Here is a 16,408-nt window from a genome sequence, read left to right as displayed (position 1 = left end):
GTGCCTTACAAATAAAATGTATTATTATTTTAAAACCTTACCCAGGGACTGAAACAATGGAACATAAAAAGCCACAGAGTGAGACATCCTGTTCTGTCGTCTCTAAACTGATCAGTAAAACAAGAACAATAATAAATCAATAGGAGAACATTGTGTGAATGCAAATAAAGGCTTTTTCTCTACTTTAAATTATTACAAACTCAAAACACACTGACCCAGAAACTTAACTCCTGCTACTTTCCCCAAACTTTAATGTTTCAGCCACAGAGGCGACGAGGGAAAACAAGAAGCTGAAGGTTTGGAGGTTGCACACATGACGATAGAGACAAACGTCATGACCGTGACATTCACAGAGAGGCTGACAAATAAAACCATGGACACATTAACCAGTTCATCTGGAGGGTTCTCAGAGTGGGAGATAATGGAAAGTGCTGCTTTGCAGAAGGATCATCTTATATAAAAAGCGAAATACCTGCAAAAAAAACAACATAATGGAGATTGTACCTTTGAACACCTGCTAACGAGCCTCTGGTACACAGGAAGAGATGCATATCTTACTATATAATATTATTAAATTATGGAATGAGCAGTGAGGAAGGAAGGCACAGTCCACAGCGGGCTTCTGCAGATAAACCACGACGCGTTTCTTCACGTTCAGTGAACTTTTGGTTCCAGAGTCGAAGCACAAACCCTCAAAACATGTCTCTTATTAAAGGATCGTGACATTATTTAGAATTATTACACAATAAATAGTTGGATGAAGAGATTTACAGATTAAAAACGGGACATTTTTTAAGGGAGGTTAATACTGTGATCAAAAAGAAAGTCATTTTAATCTGAGAATCCTACAATAATGTGTTACAAACTAAACATAATGACATAGCATCTCAAAACAATGACTTAGGATCTAAAAATATTGAGTTAAAAGCTAAAAAATAATAAGTTAGTGTCTCAGAATGTGAAGTAATATAAAATAATGATTTAGTATTTATAAATAATGACTTAATTTCTCAAAAAATGATTTATAATTACAAAATAATGACTTAATATCTTAAAAAATCTAAAAAATACAACATAACGATGATTCTTAAGTCAAAACACTTCTCATTACAACATCAGGAACAGAGCTTCTGTCGAGACACTCACATTAAACATAGTGAACGACAAAGGATAAAGAGATTATGGACACTCAGTTTAGCTTCTTCTAGCTTAGCTTAGCTTCTTTTAGCTTAGCCACCACATTATATGCTCAAAATAAATAAACATTAGTAGGAAACGGGCTGGTTTCTAGCAGCAGAACCAGCTTTACAACTAAGGCACAACAAAAGCCGGTTCTTGTGTCTTCTCTCCAGACGTTCTCCCACATTAAAGTTCATATTCAACACAAACGTGTGTGTGGCCCAAAACCTGCTACGACGGATCAGAACACAACTCACTGCACGAAGCCGACGAGGAACTCAAAACTAAACACCCTCGGTTTCAAAACAACAACATTTCCTCTGGCGGCGTACATTTTTCCTTCACTTTGATCTAAAACATAATATTATTATCCAAGTTATATGCTCAAACCTGGGGCTTCCTATCGAGTGAGAATAAGATGGAACCTGCTCAAACGTAGCGGTAAATATTGACATATTTAATTCTACAATCACTGGACGGACACGAGTCCAACGGCTTCCACTTGTTCCACCAGCAACACGTCGCTTAATGTTTGCCCTCGAACCCGTGTTGGTCAGAAAGGTGGAGAGCTCATGGCGTCGGACAGGTCTTTACTGTTCCTGGTTGTTTACTGTTCCTGGTTGTTTACTGTTCCTGGTTGTTTACTGTTCCTGGTTGTTTACTGTTCCTGGTTGTTTACTGTTCCTGGCTCACAGGAAGCAGCAGCTGAGGCGTTGCTTCAGAACAGAACTGCAGTTCTCATCCCGACAATTAAAAACAAGTTACGTCTGTTATTCAAAGACTAAATAATAAAAAAGAGGAGTTGCATAAGTTATTGCATTTTAGCAATGTGGCGCCTGGACGCAGCTTTTCTACATCGACCATGTAGCGGGGACAAAAGGTCAAAAGGTCACGAGGTCGCGAGCAGTAAAGGGAACTTCAGTGACCGGCGTTGAGGAGCTGGAGGCGTGTCCGGTCACTCGAGCGGCGCAGCGGAGATGCACAGGTTGTTTAAGGCACAAGCGACCTGCACGATCTTATCGAAGGTGGAGAGGTTGGCGGTGCGCTCCGACACGGCGGTGAAGGGGCTCTCCACGGGGCCGGTGAGCATGGCGTAACGCTGCTTCACCACGGAGATCACCCTCTCCACGTGCCGCCACACGCCAGCGTCGACCGCCGGCGCCGGCGAGGCCTCCTCCTCCTCGCCTCTGGGCCCGCCGGCGGCCACGTTGAAGACGGCGCCCCCCCTGGCGGCCACGGCATCATCAATGTCAAGCTGGCGGCTCGCCAGCACCACATCGCCGGGGAGGAGCTTGCACAGGAGGCCGCAGCCCTCCGCCAGCGTCTTGTCGCTGACGTCACCCAGCACGCCGCGGGAGACGAAGGTGACGACGCCCTGCGGCGCCACGCCGATCAGGTACTTCAACGCGTTGGGGCTCGGCGCCGCCCCCTGGAGGCTCGGCCCCGCCCCCTTATGATGACGCAGCTGCTGCTCCCGCCCGCGGGAGGAGGCCGGCTCCTCGAAGGGTACCTTGAAGCAGTCCACGATGACGACGCAGTCCGGGTGGGAGGCGCGCAGGGCCGCCGGCAGGTTCTTGCGCAGCTCGGCCCGGGAGGGCCAGAAGACGGCCGTCGGCACCAGCGTGGACGACATGATGTTCACCATCTGGTGCACCGTCCGCGTCACCGTGCCGACCTTCACGCCGAAGCGGTAGGCCAGGTCCTGGTTGCGCAGGTCCAGGCGCAGGCGCATCAGCGTCAGCAGCAGCTGCTGGAACTTGGAGAGCTTGGCGGCCCGCATGCCGTCCATGTGCGGCGCCAGCAGCCACATGACCGTCTCCAGCACGAAGAAGTTGGGCAGGCCGGTGTAGAACTTCACCTTCTCCGCGTCGTTCTTCAGGGAGTTCTCCGAGAGCGACGTCTTGTCCGCGGACTCCCGGAGCGTCCGGTTCTCCTTCTTCAGGGCCTGCAGGACGTCGTCAAAGTTCACCGTGTGGGCGAAGCGGCCCTTCTTGCTGTCGCTCATGGATTCCTCGTCCTTGTCGTCGTCGTCGTCAACGTTGTCGTCGTCTTCGTCGCTGCTGAGAGAGGAGGACGCGCTGTCCTCAGCGGCAGGCTCCGCCTCCACGGGACGCTCCTCCTGGCCCCGCCCCCCCACCGCGGCCCGGCCCTGGCCCTGCAGGAATAGCAGGGCGTTGGCCGCCTCCACGCGCGCCTCCTGCTTGTCCGGGACGTCCGCGACCTCCGGGGCGCCGGGCTCCTTCATCTCCGGGGACGACGGCGCCGACGTGAACACGGACGGGACGTAATCCAGAGAACGAGGGTTCTTCACCTGTTTACCTGGATTAAAGGAGGAGATTTAGGATTTGGAGGTTTCTTGTGGTTGGAACAAGGTTGTGTAATATAATTATACACAATCACGCTGTGTACTTGTACCTGAGATGAAGGAGTACTACACAATGTGTACTTGTACCTGAGATAAAGTGAGTACTACATGCTGTGTACTTGTACCTGAAATGAAGTGAGTACTACACAGTGTGTACTTGTACCTGAGATGAAGTAAGTACTACACAGTGTGTACTTGTACCTGAGATGAAGTGAGTACTACACAGTGTGTACTTCTACCTGAGATGAAGTAAGTACTACAATGTGTGTACTTGTACCTGAGATGAAGTGAGTACTACACAGTGTGTACTTGTACCTGAGATGAAGTGAGTACTACACAGTGTGTACTTGTACCTGAGATGAAGTAAGTACGACACAGTGTGTACTTGTACCTGAGATGAAGTGAGTACTACACAGTGTGTACTTCTACCTGAGATGAAGTAAGTACTACAATGTGTGTACTTGTACCTGAGATGAAGTAAGTACTACAATGTGTGTACTTGTACCTGAGATGAAGTGAGTACTACACAGCCGGCTGCCGTCGTTGGGCACCCAGCCCTCTCGGTTCACGGCGGCGATCCAGCGCTGCTTCCGCTCGGGGTCCCGGGGGAACCGGTAGAAAGATAAGGTGGTTCCCGGTGTCCTCCTGTTCCTGCAGCCGGACACCACGCACGTGTGAACCATAGTTATAAAAAAAAAAAAAAAAAAAGGCCCACGAGCGCAGCGCAGCGTGGAGGTGTGCGCTGCGTCTTGTCCGTTGGCTGTGGTTTGACTCCCAAAATGGCGGCCGACGAGAGGCAGGAGGAAAAAAGAAAAAAAAATCTACGTCGTCATCAACGGTCGATTTGCATACGACGATCTGATTGGTCCGTCTTCGGGCGACGTCACTAAAATGAATAATCTCAGAGTATTGCTCCAGGAAGAGCGCCGAAGAACAGAAGAGAGCAAGAAAGTAGCTTTTAAAAAAGTATATATACATTTTAAAGTATTTCCGGATTCCTTGCAGTGGGACTGGTTAAAAACTACACATTTACGGTCATATTCTGTAAATGTCCCACAAAAGAATAACACTAACCACCAAAGTAACAAAAACAACGTACCTGTGATTGTGTTGAAGATCAGATGCGGTGGTAAGAATGTCCAAATACTCAAGTACTATACATGTACCTCAAAATAGTGCTCAAAATGTAATTTCATTTTTCTTCTACTTCATAAAGAATACGAGCTAAATGTTGTACTTTTTACTCCACTACATTTATTTAATTCAATTTGTATAATCAGAATATACAGATAAGACAAAAAAGATCCATTATTATACATTTGTAATAACTTTATTGATCCTAGAATGCATTTACAAGCCGTAAATAAAGTGATGAACACATGCATGATAATCCAGAATTATTCTTGTTGATTTATTCTTTATTATGGGTCAAATTAAATAAGAGAAACCTTTTTGAATATACTGCCAGTAGGCTTTAGAGAGTTTATTTACATCATATGCGTTTATTAACTTCATTATTTACAGAGTTTGTATCCAGAACAATTAAAAGATATTTACAACACAGACACACGTCCGTGTCCATCGACAAAAGCGACGCGACCTTTAGGTGCGTGTGCACAGCTTGTACACAGCGGCGCTTTGGGCTCCGCCCGCGTGCTCCAGCCTCTTTAGCTCCGTCAGACACAGGATGTACACCGGGGTCTTGATTCCAGCGACGCACATCCGCCTCAGCTCCTCCATTCGAAACTCCGTCTGTCCTCCTGCAGAGAGAGCGTCCGGTTCGAGGCGGCTTTAGAGGTTGATTCATGGACTAAAAGTGGAGGATCGGGTTGTCTATAGCTCACCTGGTGGAGCAAACACCCTGTAGACTACCTTTAAATTAGACTTTTAGGCCGATGCAACGTTCGAAAAAGCCTCGGCTCAGTGAGCTGTTTGATTACTGGTCAGAATTTCACTTTTCCAGACGAGTATTCACAAAAGCATTGCTCATCTTTTGCTAAACGGTTGTATTTGCATTTATGTAAAAGACATTTGGTGCAAAAGATGTGTCCCCTTTCTGCACAAACGAGCCTCGTCGCATTAAACAGTTTAAATTCACACAGATCAGCTGTAACGCATTCACAGAGTTGCAGAAAATAACGCAGACTTTCCCGATTAACGATTCCTGATCGCATGAAACAGAGCAGGAAACGTTGCTGATTCCAGTCTTATTCTATTTCAGCTGAATTTTATTCCCCCGTCGTCTGAAATGACAGGTTTGAATTTTACCTGTTCATAATTTCATTTGATGTTTGATTTAAAGTGCTTTGAAGCAGCAATGTCATTCATAAATATGCTAAAAAGTGTTTTTTAATTAAAGAAAAATGAACGAGGTAGGCTCAAGCTGCCGTCCGATGACTATGGAGGTGGTTATAAAAACACAACTAATGTATATATATTTTTCTTCTCACTTTCTAACACTTAAACAACGAGTGACCGACCTCGACTCTCTTCAGTGAACCTGTTGATGTTGCTGACGGCCTGGTTGAGGCTGAGCAGAGTCATCTGCTTCAGGTACTTCGGTAAACTCTGGAACTCGCTCTCCGACACCTCAGGCAACCGCACGGCTCTGGAGAGGGAGAGAGGGAGAGAGAGGGAGAGAGAGAGAGGGAGGGAGAGAGGGAGGGAGGGAGGGAGGGAGAGAGAGAGGACACGAGGAACATCAAGTCTGGATTATAAAAAAGCAACAAATGATACGAGGACGGCACGAACAAAGCAGCTAAGCGAGCCTCAAAATGCTCCAAACACGTGGACATTCACAACCTGATGGTCACCTGATTGGATCGTTTCCTAGCCGGACGTTCGGGTGCACCACCGCCGTGGCGGGCCTCTTGGAAGGAGCCTTGTTCAGAAGCTTAAAAAAATAAAGAGCAAAATTATGAGATTGTGTAATTTGACATCCTGTATAATATTTCACGCTGAATGAAACTCAGGGCTCACTTTACAAATGTCCTGCGTCACGCAGCTGAGGTCCATCTCCGGGATGCCGGGCTCCTGGTAGTCCGTCCTGAGGCGGGGCGTCCCGAAGCTGAACTCCTGCGTGGGCCCGTCCAGCTCCGGCCCGCAGACGGAGGACTCCTCGGTTCCCTTTTTGTTCCCCACGGTCTTCTGCATTTTAGAACTTCTCTGCAGGTGCAACACGAGACATCAAGCAAAGAGGCTTTTTCATCTGACTAAGTATCAAGAAAATACAGCATATTGGTAGAAAATGGTACTTTTAAATTGAAAATATTGGCTATTTTTGTTGTTGTTAGATATATATAGAAATAAATAAATATTTGTTGTTTACAAGCATTTAGTGAATCATAATTCTGCCTTCTAGAGCTGCATTTCCCTTCATATAGTGTATGATGAAGGGCTGTAAAAACAGTTTCACTGACTGTGGTGAAAAAACCTTCTCATGTTTCTCAAAATATTTTGGTCTTACGGTTTGTAACGAATTCCCCAAAATGGACTCCAGGATTGGCATCTCCGGCATCTGCCCGTCCTCAGCACCCGTGGCGGATACACCCGGCACGTCGCTTTCCCAGAGGCGCTTGGAGCCGGGCGCCACGTTACGAGGCGATGGAAGGTCGGAGGCGTCGTCTCCGTTGGCGTCCATGTTGATGGGCTGCGGCTGACGAGCATTCTGTGAACACAAATATTTAAAAACTGAGCTGAAAGCTTCTGTGTTCAGAGAGTCTGGATGAGGAAATAAAGAAACCAATAACATGTCTCTCACACACACACACACACACACACACACACACACACACACACACACACACACCTTTCTGGAGGTGGCCATGCGGTTCAGGTACGGGGTTTGGAACACCGGGGCCTCGGGCGTGGTCGGCAGGCGGTCGGGGGATTCTGGGTCAGCGCTGCTTTGAGCCGGCGGCGAGCGCTGACGCTCTGCGTTTGTGTTGAACCTCGGGGTGTAAAACGCAGGCGGCTCGGGAGACTCCAGGCTCTGAGCTGCAGGAGAGAAGAACGAAGAAAAACCGCCATTAAGGGGAAAATCTTGTTTAGTTCATTTCCATCAACAAAAAGATTCTATCAAGCAAAGTTCTGTCTTATTTTTTTATTTGAATTTTTATTATTATTTGAATTTCATATTTTATTTATCTAAAAATAAATTTTTTCTTCTTGATTTTTTAAAACTGTATTTATTTTATGTATTCATTTTTAAAAGCTTGCACATGTAAAAAAGAGATTTGCTATAAAAGATTACATATATAAAGAATTATGTTCCTTAATTTAATGTTAAGAACAATAAGTATTGAAACTCTGGTGTTATATTTGCACTTGTATTTAAAATACAAAGGATAAAGAGTTGTGGACGTAAGAGAAATAAGAGAGAAGAAAACCATGATCAGAAACCCTTGGAAAAAAAGGAGACTCAGCAGAGAAACAAATGCTGTAAAAACAAAAAGGTAAAAGTCAATTAAAGATGAAAGTTAAAGTGAAGAAGAGGAGGAAGCTCCAGAGTTTCATACCTTCAGTGTGCAATCCCTCCACGAGAGCGTTGACCGGCGGCCTGAGAGGCGGCCTGTCAAAGAAACAGACACTCGTGAAGCCGTAACAACAGATGCCAGTAGAGGTCAGAGGTCATACACACTGTGTCATGTGATGCTCGTCATGCTTCACCTTTGGGGCTTTCCGTTGTTCTTCCTATAAAGATCCATGGTGAAGTCGTTGTTCAGACACATGGTGTTCTCCGAGAGGCCGAAGTTGGGCATCTGATGCGTCTGCAGCTCGTCGTCGTCCATGCGCAGGGTGCATTTGGGGGTCAAGGGCGTGGGCGTGCTGAGCGAGGGCTGAGGGAGGCTCAACACGGGGAGAGGGGGCACCTGAGTGTACCACCCCGCCCCGGCCAGGGCCCTCTTCATCTCCACTTCCGAGAGGCCGAAGTCAGAGAGCTGCGGGGTTCGCAGCATGTCGATAAAGGGCGGCGGTCCCGGTGGCGGCGAGGAGGGAGGACCTCTGTCCTCTTCCCGGTTTTCCTCGTCTCCACTCGTTGATTTAGTCTCGCTTTCATCTGCTGCTTCATCTTCGGCCTCTGACGCCTCGTCGTCTTCGGCCTCTGTGTCGGGGACAAAATGTTTACTTCAGAACAGCAGACATCTTCCACAGTAGGATCTTCAGTAAATACTCCCCAGTAGTCGCTCACAGCCATTACTTACTGGAGGGTCCCCGGGTCTCTCTGGGAGCTTGGTACCCGTATTTTTCCCAGTGTCCCTTCAGCGCCTGGATGTCCTTTGCGACCCTCTGCTCCATCACCCGACAGGCCTTAAGGAAGCCGGTCACCTCGTTCTCCTGTGCTCTCTGCTGAGCAATCTGACCCTGGATCTGGCCCTGTGAGGCGGAAAAACAAATCAATAAAAAGGTCACGAAAGGTGGAATATTTTAAAGATGTTGTTGAACAAATACATTTAAACTAACTCATTTAAAATGCCAAAACCACAAAGTGACGTTACACATGAGCCAACTAAAAAGTTTCAAATATATAGAGACGTATTGCTTTATCTCACTCTCACGCCAAACTCCATTTAAAATTGGACAACTTTAAGTCTCATAGGAATAAACACACTTACTTTTCGTAGTTTAAGCCTTTTTGTTATTGTGGTAAATGATGTTGCTTCCGAAAGTAAAATCCAAACTGAAAACCGAAGACATTGGTGTATTAAAGTGAATGCCGTCACCGTTATAGCGTTTAATAACAGAGACCAGTTACATGACGCCTCCCTTAAAATAGCACATTTCTAAACGGAGTTTGGCGTAAAGCGTGTTTTTCTTTTCTCCATCGCCCCGTACCTTTAGGACGCCGACGTCACAGTTCACTTCGTGAAACGCTCGCGTGGCTTTCGCTGTGGCGTCTGAAACGAGAGCCGAATGATAAAACTAGTTAAATAGTTTGTAAATAACTACCGGATGGTTGTCCGACGGGCGCGGGGATCCGTGCCGTTGACGTTCACTCACCGCCGTCACCTTCGTCGTCGTTGTCACGGTTTTTGAAGGCGTGCTGGAGCTTCTCCGTTTCGGACTCGAGAGTCACCGCCATCTTTCTCAGCGCGGTAAAGAACCGGGCCGTCGGGTCCATTTCAGCTTTAACTTATGTACAGATGTAAAATAACAATAACTCGACAGTTACTCCGCCGAGCAGACCGTTTGTTTACTTTCTCTCCACCGGAGGAAATCTGTTTCGATTTTGCCGCCTTTGTTTTCCCCGGTTTCAACCGGAAGCGTCGTCATCAATTTTCTTCTTCTTCTTTTTACTTTGCGGTTTATTGGCGGTTGCAAACAACTCGTTGCTGCATTACCGCCACCAATTGGTATGGAGTGTGGATCAGAACGTCTAGTACTTGTATTACTATATATATATATATATATATATATATATATATATATATATATATATATATATATATATATATATATATATATATATATATATATATATAAATATCAAAAACACAAAATGCAGATAGGTAAATAGCAGGTAGAAATAAATATAAAATACTATAAGCTATACTATACTCTGTTACCAGTACAAGTTCTGATTCAGCATGGTTCTGGAGTAAAAATAAGTGTACCAAAAGTAAAAGTACACATTGAGCTATTTCAGAATAATGTGATTGATGCATTAATAAGTTCATCGCTTTAATGTCGCAGCAGTGAAGGTGGAGCTCGTCCTCTCTTGTGAATGAACTGCACAGTGACGAGGTTAAATAATGAGGCCCTGCAGCCAGAAGATGGCGCTGTTGCTCATCAAACCACAGAGGGTCAGGAGGGAGAGAGAGAGAGAGAGAGAGAGAGAAAGAGAGAGAGAGAGAGAGAGAGAGAGAGAGAGAGAGAGAGAGAGAGAGAGAGAGAGAGAGAGAGAGAGAGAGAGAGAGAAATAATTAGTACTCTTGAATCAAAAGAGTCAAAAACAGATTATAAAGAACTGCTTGTGTCATTAATATTAACAGTTTGTTTGCAAAGAAAGACAAAGCGACCACAAAGAGACGACAAATAGATGCACAAAAAGACCAGAAGGGGAAAGGACACACAATGTTCTTCACTTTCATAAAACATGTTGAAGCCTTTTGGAGGTCAATTAAATGTTAAAAATGAAACAGACATTTTTAACGACTTGAATCAGGATGCACACCTAAAGCCAGCGACTGCAACACGTGGTTAAGCTGCTGATGACATCATCACTGAGTCCACAGCCTCCTCTCAAGGAGAACTTTGATCAGATTGTGTGAGTGTTTAAGTACCGGACCGACGGTGAAGGTCGCACAGACGTGTCGACGGGACAAACCAGGTGAGTCTCAAAAGAAGAGCTCCGGCTCCATCAGGGAAATACGTTTACAGCAACTTCAGAGTTATGAATACTTACACATGTATATGTTCATGTGTTTTCTTGTCCGTCAGCTGTGAGTCATGGCGATGTTCGGGAAGGTGTTGGAGCCGGTGGGCTACATGCAGACCGTGAGGTGAGTCTGTACTTTCAGTCGTACTGTTGTGTGTGCACACGCAGCAGGAACCTGGTCACGTCATCTACACGCGTGTTCCCAGGGTTCTGGTCCAGGGCATCTGCTCCTATCTGGGCGGCGGCGCCACGGCGGAGGAGAGCGAGTCGGCCAAGAAGGACCTGGACCACATGGACCAGGAGCTCGGGGCGCCGGGCCACGGCCTGCTGGACGACCAGGAGGTCCACCGGCTGGAGGACGACCTCGCCGTGGTGTACTACCAGCTGGGCACGGCGGTGAGGACCCTGTGTGTGTGTGTGTGTGTGTGTGTGTGTGTGTCAAGGACACTTTACTTGGTAGAGGAGACTCCTTTTATTTTGGAGGGTACAGTCTAATGTCAGCTTCGTGAGAGAGCGTTTTATTGTGAAGGTCATGGACAGAGAGGAGCACGGTTTAAAATGGACCTCATTTGACAAGAGAATGCCTCATTTGCATATTTAAACATGACATTTCAGAGAACTTGTAATATGAATGTGATTGTGTTAATGCCGGTTCATATCTGTTTCACCTTCACGTAGATACAAGAAATAGACTTCTCGAATGTATGTCCTTATTTTCTAGAGACAATACGACTCAAAAGAGACACAAAGCAACTGCAGAGAGTCACAATGCCGCTTAAAAGAGACACAACATAACAACAAAGGCACAACATGACCAAACAGAGACAGAAAACAACACAACATCACCACAAAGAGTGGTAACAAAAAATTACAAGGATGCATTTCTTTTTTTAAAAATTAAAAACACACAAACAAACAATAGTATGATTTAAAAGAGACACACAATGACCTCAACGTGTCACAAAGTTGCAGAACAACCACAAAGAGACACAACCGAACGTCAAACACAAACTAAACAACTGCAAGAGACACAACAGGAACACACAATGTTGTTTAATCTCTACACGTCTACTTCTATTGTCCTTAAAACAATAAACACAGCAGAACTTGTGTTGAGCAGCCGTGAGGCGTCCTGAACCTTTTGTGTAGGAGCTCTTTCAAACGCAAACACGAGCAAACAAACGACTTTATTTGTCAAAAGGAAACACGAGAGACGCTCAAGGTCACCTCAGAGGAGCCCGAGGTCACCGGGCTCAGGACTTTGACTTTGTTTCCACTGATTTATGCTTTTAAAAAAAGAGCAACCATCAAAATCCTGGTTCATAATGTGTTACATTTATTCATTTACACCCTGAGATTAACGCTAGCAAACAAAGAGGAAGTCTTGAGTGGAACGAAGAGAAGGAGCAGCTCCTGTAAACACTGCTGACCTTCAAGAGAAACGAGTGTTTTGTAAGTGTGTGTCTGTGGTGTGTGAGCATCTGTTTGCTTACAACAGTGTTAACAGACTCATGCTTTTTATTTCCTCTTTGTTATTTACAAAAGGAGGAATATCTTCAGTGGGTTCAGAACAAAAGACTGTCAGTTGTTCATCAGGTCGCTGCAGGAAGTGAAGCTCACTTTGGTTCAGTGACGTGTGTTTGAATAAAGTTTATCATCTGTGTTGAAGGAAATAAGAGTCTTCCTCAGTAAATACACAAGAGACACAGTAGAGACGACAAAAAGACTTCAAACACCCACAAAGACTCACAACACAAGTACAAAGAGTCACAAGACGACTTGAAAAAGACACAAAAGAACTACAAAGAGATGCGGGCCGTGTATTTTCTACAAAAATAAACAAAAAATACAAAATATATATTTTAAAAATATAAATGTATAAATCTAAATTACAAAAAACTTTTATTTATAATGAAAAAAAATATTAATACAAATAACAAAATAAAAATAATGATTATATATATATAAATTGTATTTTTAAAAATTATGAATTTAAAAATTATTAAAAACATAATAATTTGTTGTAATTTTGTTTCGGCCCACCGCTGCATGTTAAGATACATAATATTGTTGTTTGTCATTAACTCTTGACTCCGCCCCTCAGGTGCTTGTCATTAACTCTTGACTCCGCCCCCCAGGTGCTTGTCATTAACTCTTGACTCCGCCCCTCAGGTGCGGGCGCAGCCAGCCTTCACCCAGAGGGAGGTGCAGGTGTTCCTGCAGTACGTGCAGGAGCACCAGCTGGAGCGGCAGCTCACGGCGCTCTACAGCCGCCTCATGGGCGTCTCGCCGCTCACACGGCAGCCCACGCTGCTGGAGGAGCTCATCCTCACACGCAAGCCCAAACGCTGGGAGATGAGGGAGTTCTGCATCAAGGTGAGGAAGAGGAGGAGGAGGAGGAGGAGGAGGAAGAGAGGACAGGAGGAAGATCTCTGTGTTCAACTCGTCTCCCTGCAGGGGCTCATTAAAGTTTCATTTCTCAACTCATTATACAAGGACACACACTTCTGTCAGAAGCCTGAGATGAGACACACACACACACACACACACACACACACACACACACACACACACACACACACACACACACACACACACACACACACACACACGGAGGAAAAATGACAGAAAGTAAAAGGACATTTGGACAACGTCTTTTCATCTGAAGCGCTAACCAAAATGCTAATATGCTAATATTCTTCCGTGAGGATGAAGTTCATCAGAAGAAAAGCACAGCTGCTCAGAATGATGTGTGTGTGTGCGTGTGTGTGTGTGTGTGTGTGTGTGTGTGTGTGTGTGTGTGTGTGTGTGTGTGTGTGTGTGTGTGTGTGTGTGTGTGTGCAAGGAGCTGCATCCATCTTCTCGCTGTAGAAATAAACTGAACTCTAAATCCAGCAGCTGTGACTTTCTGCCGTCCTTCTCCGTCTGCTGAGTCGGCAAATTCCCTTTTCGCCTCCTGATGCGAGAACAAACTTTTTATACTTTTTGTCACCCGCTGAAAAGGAGCCGCTCGGCTCTTAAAGTTCCATGTAAAAGCCATCGTTGTGCAGCAGCAGCGTTGTGCAGCAGCAGCGTTGTGCAGCAGCGTTGTGTAATGGGACTGAACGCACTCGGTTCAGTGCACATATTTCACTTTATCGCATAAGGTCAAATGGAGCTTTCTTTTTTATTTCTTTTATGTTAAATTGACCAAAAATAATAACCCCAAGTGACCGGATGGTCACTTTCCATCACTCCATCTGCCCTAGCGCCCTTGAGCAAGACACACATGTGAATGAATGGACCTCAAAAAATACTGCAGGAGTCACTCGTTATGTCAAATTATTATATTTTAAACACGTTAGCGGGCTTAAACCAGCATTTATTAAACAATGTGGCAGCAACTACATCTACAAGAGACACAACATTACGACAAAGAGACACAAAACAACAACAAAGAGACACAATGTGTCAACGAAGAGACACAATGTGTCAACGAAGAGACACAGTGTGTCTACAAAGAGACACAAATTGACTGCAAAGAGACACAATATGTCTTCTTAGAGATACAAATTGACCACAAAGAGACAAAAAGAGACACAATGTGTCTACAAAGAGACACAAAGTGACTACGGAGAGACACAATGTGTCTACAAAGAGACACAATGTGTCTACAAAGAGACACAAAGCGACTACAAGACACAAAATGGCTCAAAAAAGAAACACAAAACCCCACAAAGAGACAAAGCTACAAAGACATTTAAACGATGTCCTATCAGGATACGTAGAGTTGATTCCTTGAAGCTCCATCAGAGCCGTGACCTTCAGGCTTCGGCTGGTGTGAAGGTCACTCAGCTGCTGGAGAACAGACGTGGTTCCATCCTGGCAGCTGCTGAGCAGTTCCTCCTGTCGGTCGCTGCTGAACGGGTCATTTGTGTTCTGGCTCCTTTTCAAGGACTCAGAGGAGTAAAAGAGCCGAGACCTCCAGACCGGAGAACCCGACCTTCTGAGGCGAAGGTTCCCGTCACCTTGAGGAACTTATCGCGTGTAAACACGCCGTGACGATACGTTGGTGAAATCAGTGAGGAGCAGCTGTTCTGCTGCAGGCACCAGGTCCCATCAAGTCTTTCAGGAAGTGGAAGTGCTGTGTGTTTCATGTGACACACCGTGAAGACGAAGATCTGTGAATAGTAATGTTCTGCGTGTTGGATCCGGCCTTAAAACACTCCAAAAATGAACGTACTTCCATCGTCGGTGGTTGTAGTCGACAGGACGTAATTTTTTTTGTTTTTGCCGCCGCCGCCATCTTGTTTTTATTGCAATCAGCGAACAGGAAGTGACCATATTTCGACTGAGGAGTAACGGAGAGCCACCGTTTACATCTCTTATGTCAACCTGTCAATCACCGTGTAGCCCCGCCCCTAAAGCGTCCCCTGCTTTATGGTCTGTTTGACTCCTACAGACCATAATGTACTAAATGAACATTGTGCTGTATAGAAGACTAGAAACATTGTAAACATGAGACATAAACTCATGTTTACAATGTTTACTGAGGGAATACATCAAGAGAGAAGTAGAGTCACTTATATAGACTTCTATACAACCAGAGGAGTCGCCCCCTGGTGGTCAGGAGAGAGAATGCAGCTTCAACACATGAAGCATAGACTTCTATACAACCAGAGGAGTCGCCCCCTGGTGGTCAGGAGAGAGAATGCAGCTTTAACACATGAAGCATAGACTTCTATACAACCGGAGGAGTTAATTTATTGACTCATTGTCTCAGCGTGGTTGGTTACAAACGAAAGCAGAACAATAAAAAACAGATCGTTGATACTTTGTATCCATGAATCTATAAACAACAACAACAACGTGCGTTCCTGTAGACTTCCTGTTGTTCTTCAGACGTCTTCGTCAGCGGGAATTTTATTCCCGGGGCTCCTAATTTCTGGAGAAAGTTATTTACGAGCACATTATGTTAAAACGACTTCGTTGAAGCTCGAGCTTTTGATTTTAATCGCATTCATGTGGCAAAAACAAAGCATCTGGTTCCTCCTGCAGGGTGAAACATGTCGCCAGCTATTTTTAAACATTTTTAAAAAAAAAACAGAATTAAAATCTCTTCCCTGGTGTTGCTCTCAACAGATTAACTTCGTGCTGGGCACCGGGCTGCTGTGCCTCTTCACGCAGGCGTCGCTGACGGGCCGGGACCAGGCCCTGCTGATGAAGACCTGGTCCGACCGCATGGGCGCCCTCTACAGGAAGATGAAGAACTCGGGCGGCCGCTGCCTGGGCTACTTCCTGGAGCAGGCGGAGGGCGACGTGCGGCAGCGGCTGCGGGAGGCCGTGCAGAACCGCTCGCCGCCCGAGGACGCGGCGGCCGACATCCTGAAGACGCTGGAGAAGAACTACGACTGGCTGCGCTGGGCCGTGATGCTGCACCCCGCCGTGGGGCCGCTGGAGGACGAGAAGGACGAGGAGGGGGCGGAGGAAGAGAAGGAAGGGAAGGA

The 16,408-nt window shown here is 45.8% G+C and overlaps 2 protein-coding genes across 2 annotated transcripts; both read right to left on the bottom strand.

The window, feature by feature from the left end:
* Positions 1–282: 282 nt before the first annotated feature.
* On the bottom strand, positions 283–4,302 carry LOC137782975 (uncharacterized). Its single transcript, XM_068572701.1, has 2 exons — positions 4,050–4,302; positions 283–3,498 (listed from the first exon to the last, which is right to left on the bottom strand). Exons 1-2 carry the CDS (start codon positions 4,225–4,227, stop codon positions 2,135–2,137), a joined length of 1,542 nt encoding a protein of 513 aa, XP_068428802.1. The 5' UTR covers positions 4,228–4,302; the 3' UTR covers positions 283–2,134.
* A 724-nt stretch (positions 4,303–5,026) lies between these two features.
* Positions 5,027–9,804, bottom strand: ska3 (spindle and kinetochore associated complex subunit 3). The gene is made up of 11 exons (XM_068572767.1): positions 9,545–9,804; positions 9,380–9,441; positions 8,749–8,920; positions 8,213–8,648; positions 8,062–8,114; positions 7,353–7,540; positions 7,011–7,211; positions 6,524–6,709; positions 6,358–6,437; positions 6,025–6,152; positions 5,027–5,304 (listed from the first exon to the last, which is right to left on the bottom strand). The coding sequence occupies exons 1-11, from the start codon at positions 9,663–9,665 to the stop codon at positions 5,147–5,149; spliced, it is 1,785 nt and encodes a 594-aa protein (XP_068428868.1). The 5' UTR covers positions 9,666–9,804; the 3' UTR covers positions 5,027–5,146.
* Positions 9,805–16,408: the final 6,604 nt, after the last annotated feature.

Source organism: Clinocottus analis, unplaced genomic scaffold, assembly GCF_023055335.1.
Source record: "Clinocottus analis isolate CAN_PGR_092001 unplaced genomic scaffold, fCliAna1.0.p SCAF_12, whole genome shotgun sequence".
NCBI classification, from domain to species: Eukaryota; Metazoa; Chordata; class Actinopteri; order Perciformes; family Cottidae; genus Clinocottus; species Clinocottus analis.
This window is presented reverse-complemented; position numbering and strand designations above follow the sequence as displayed.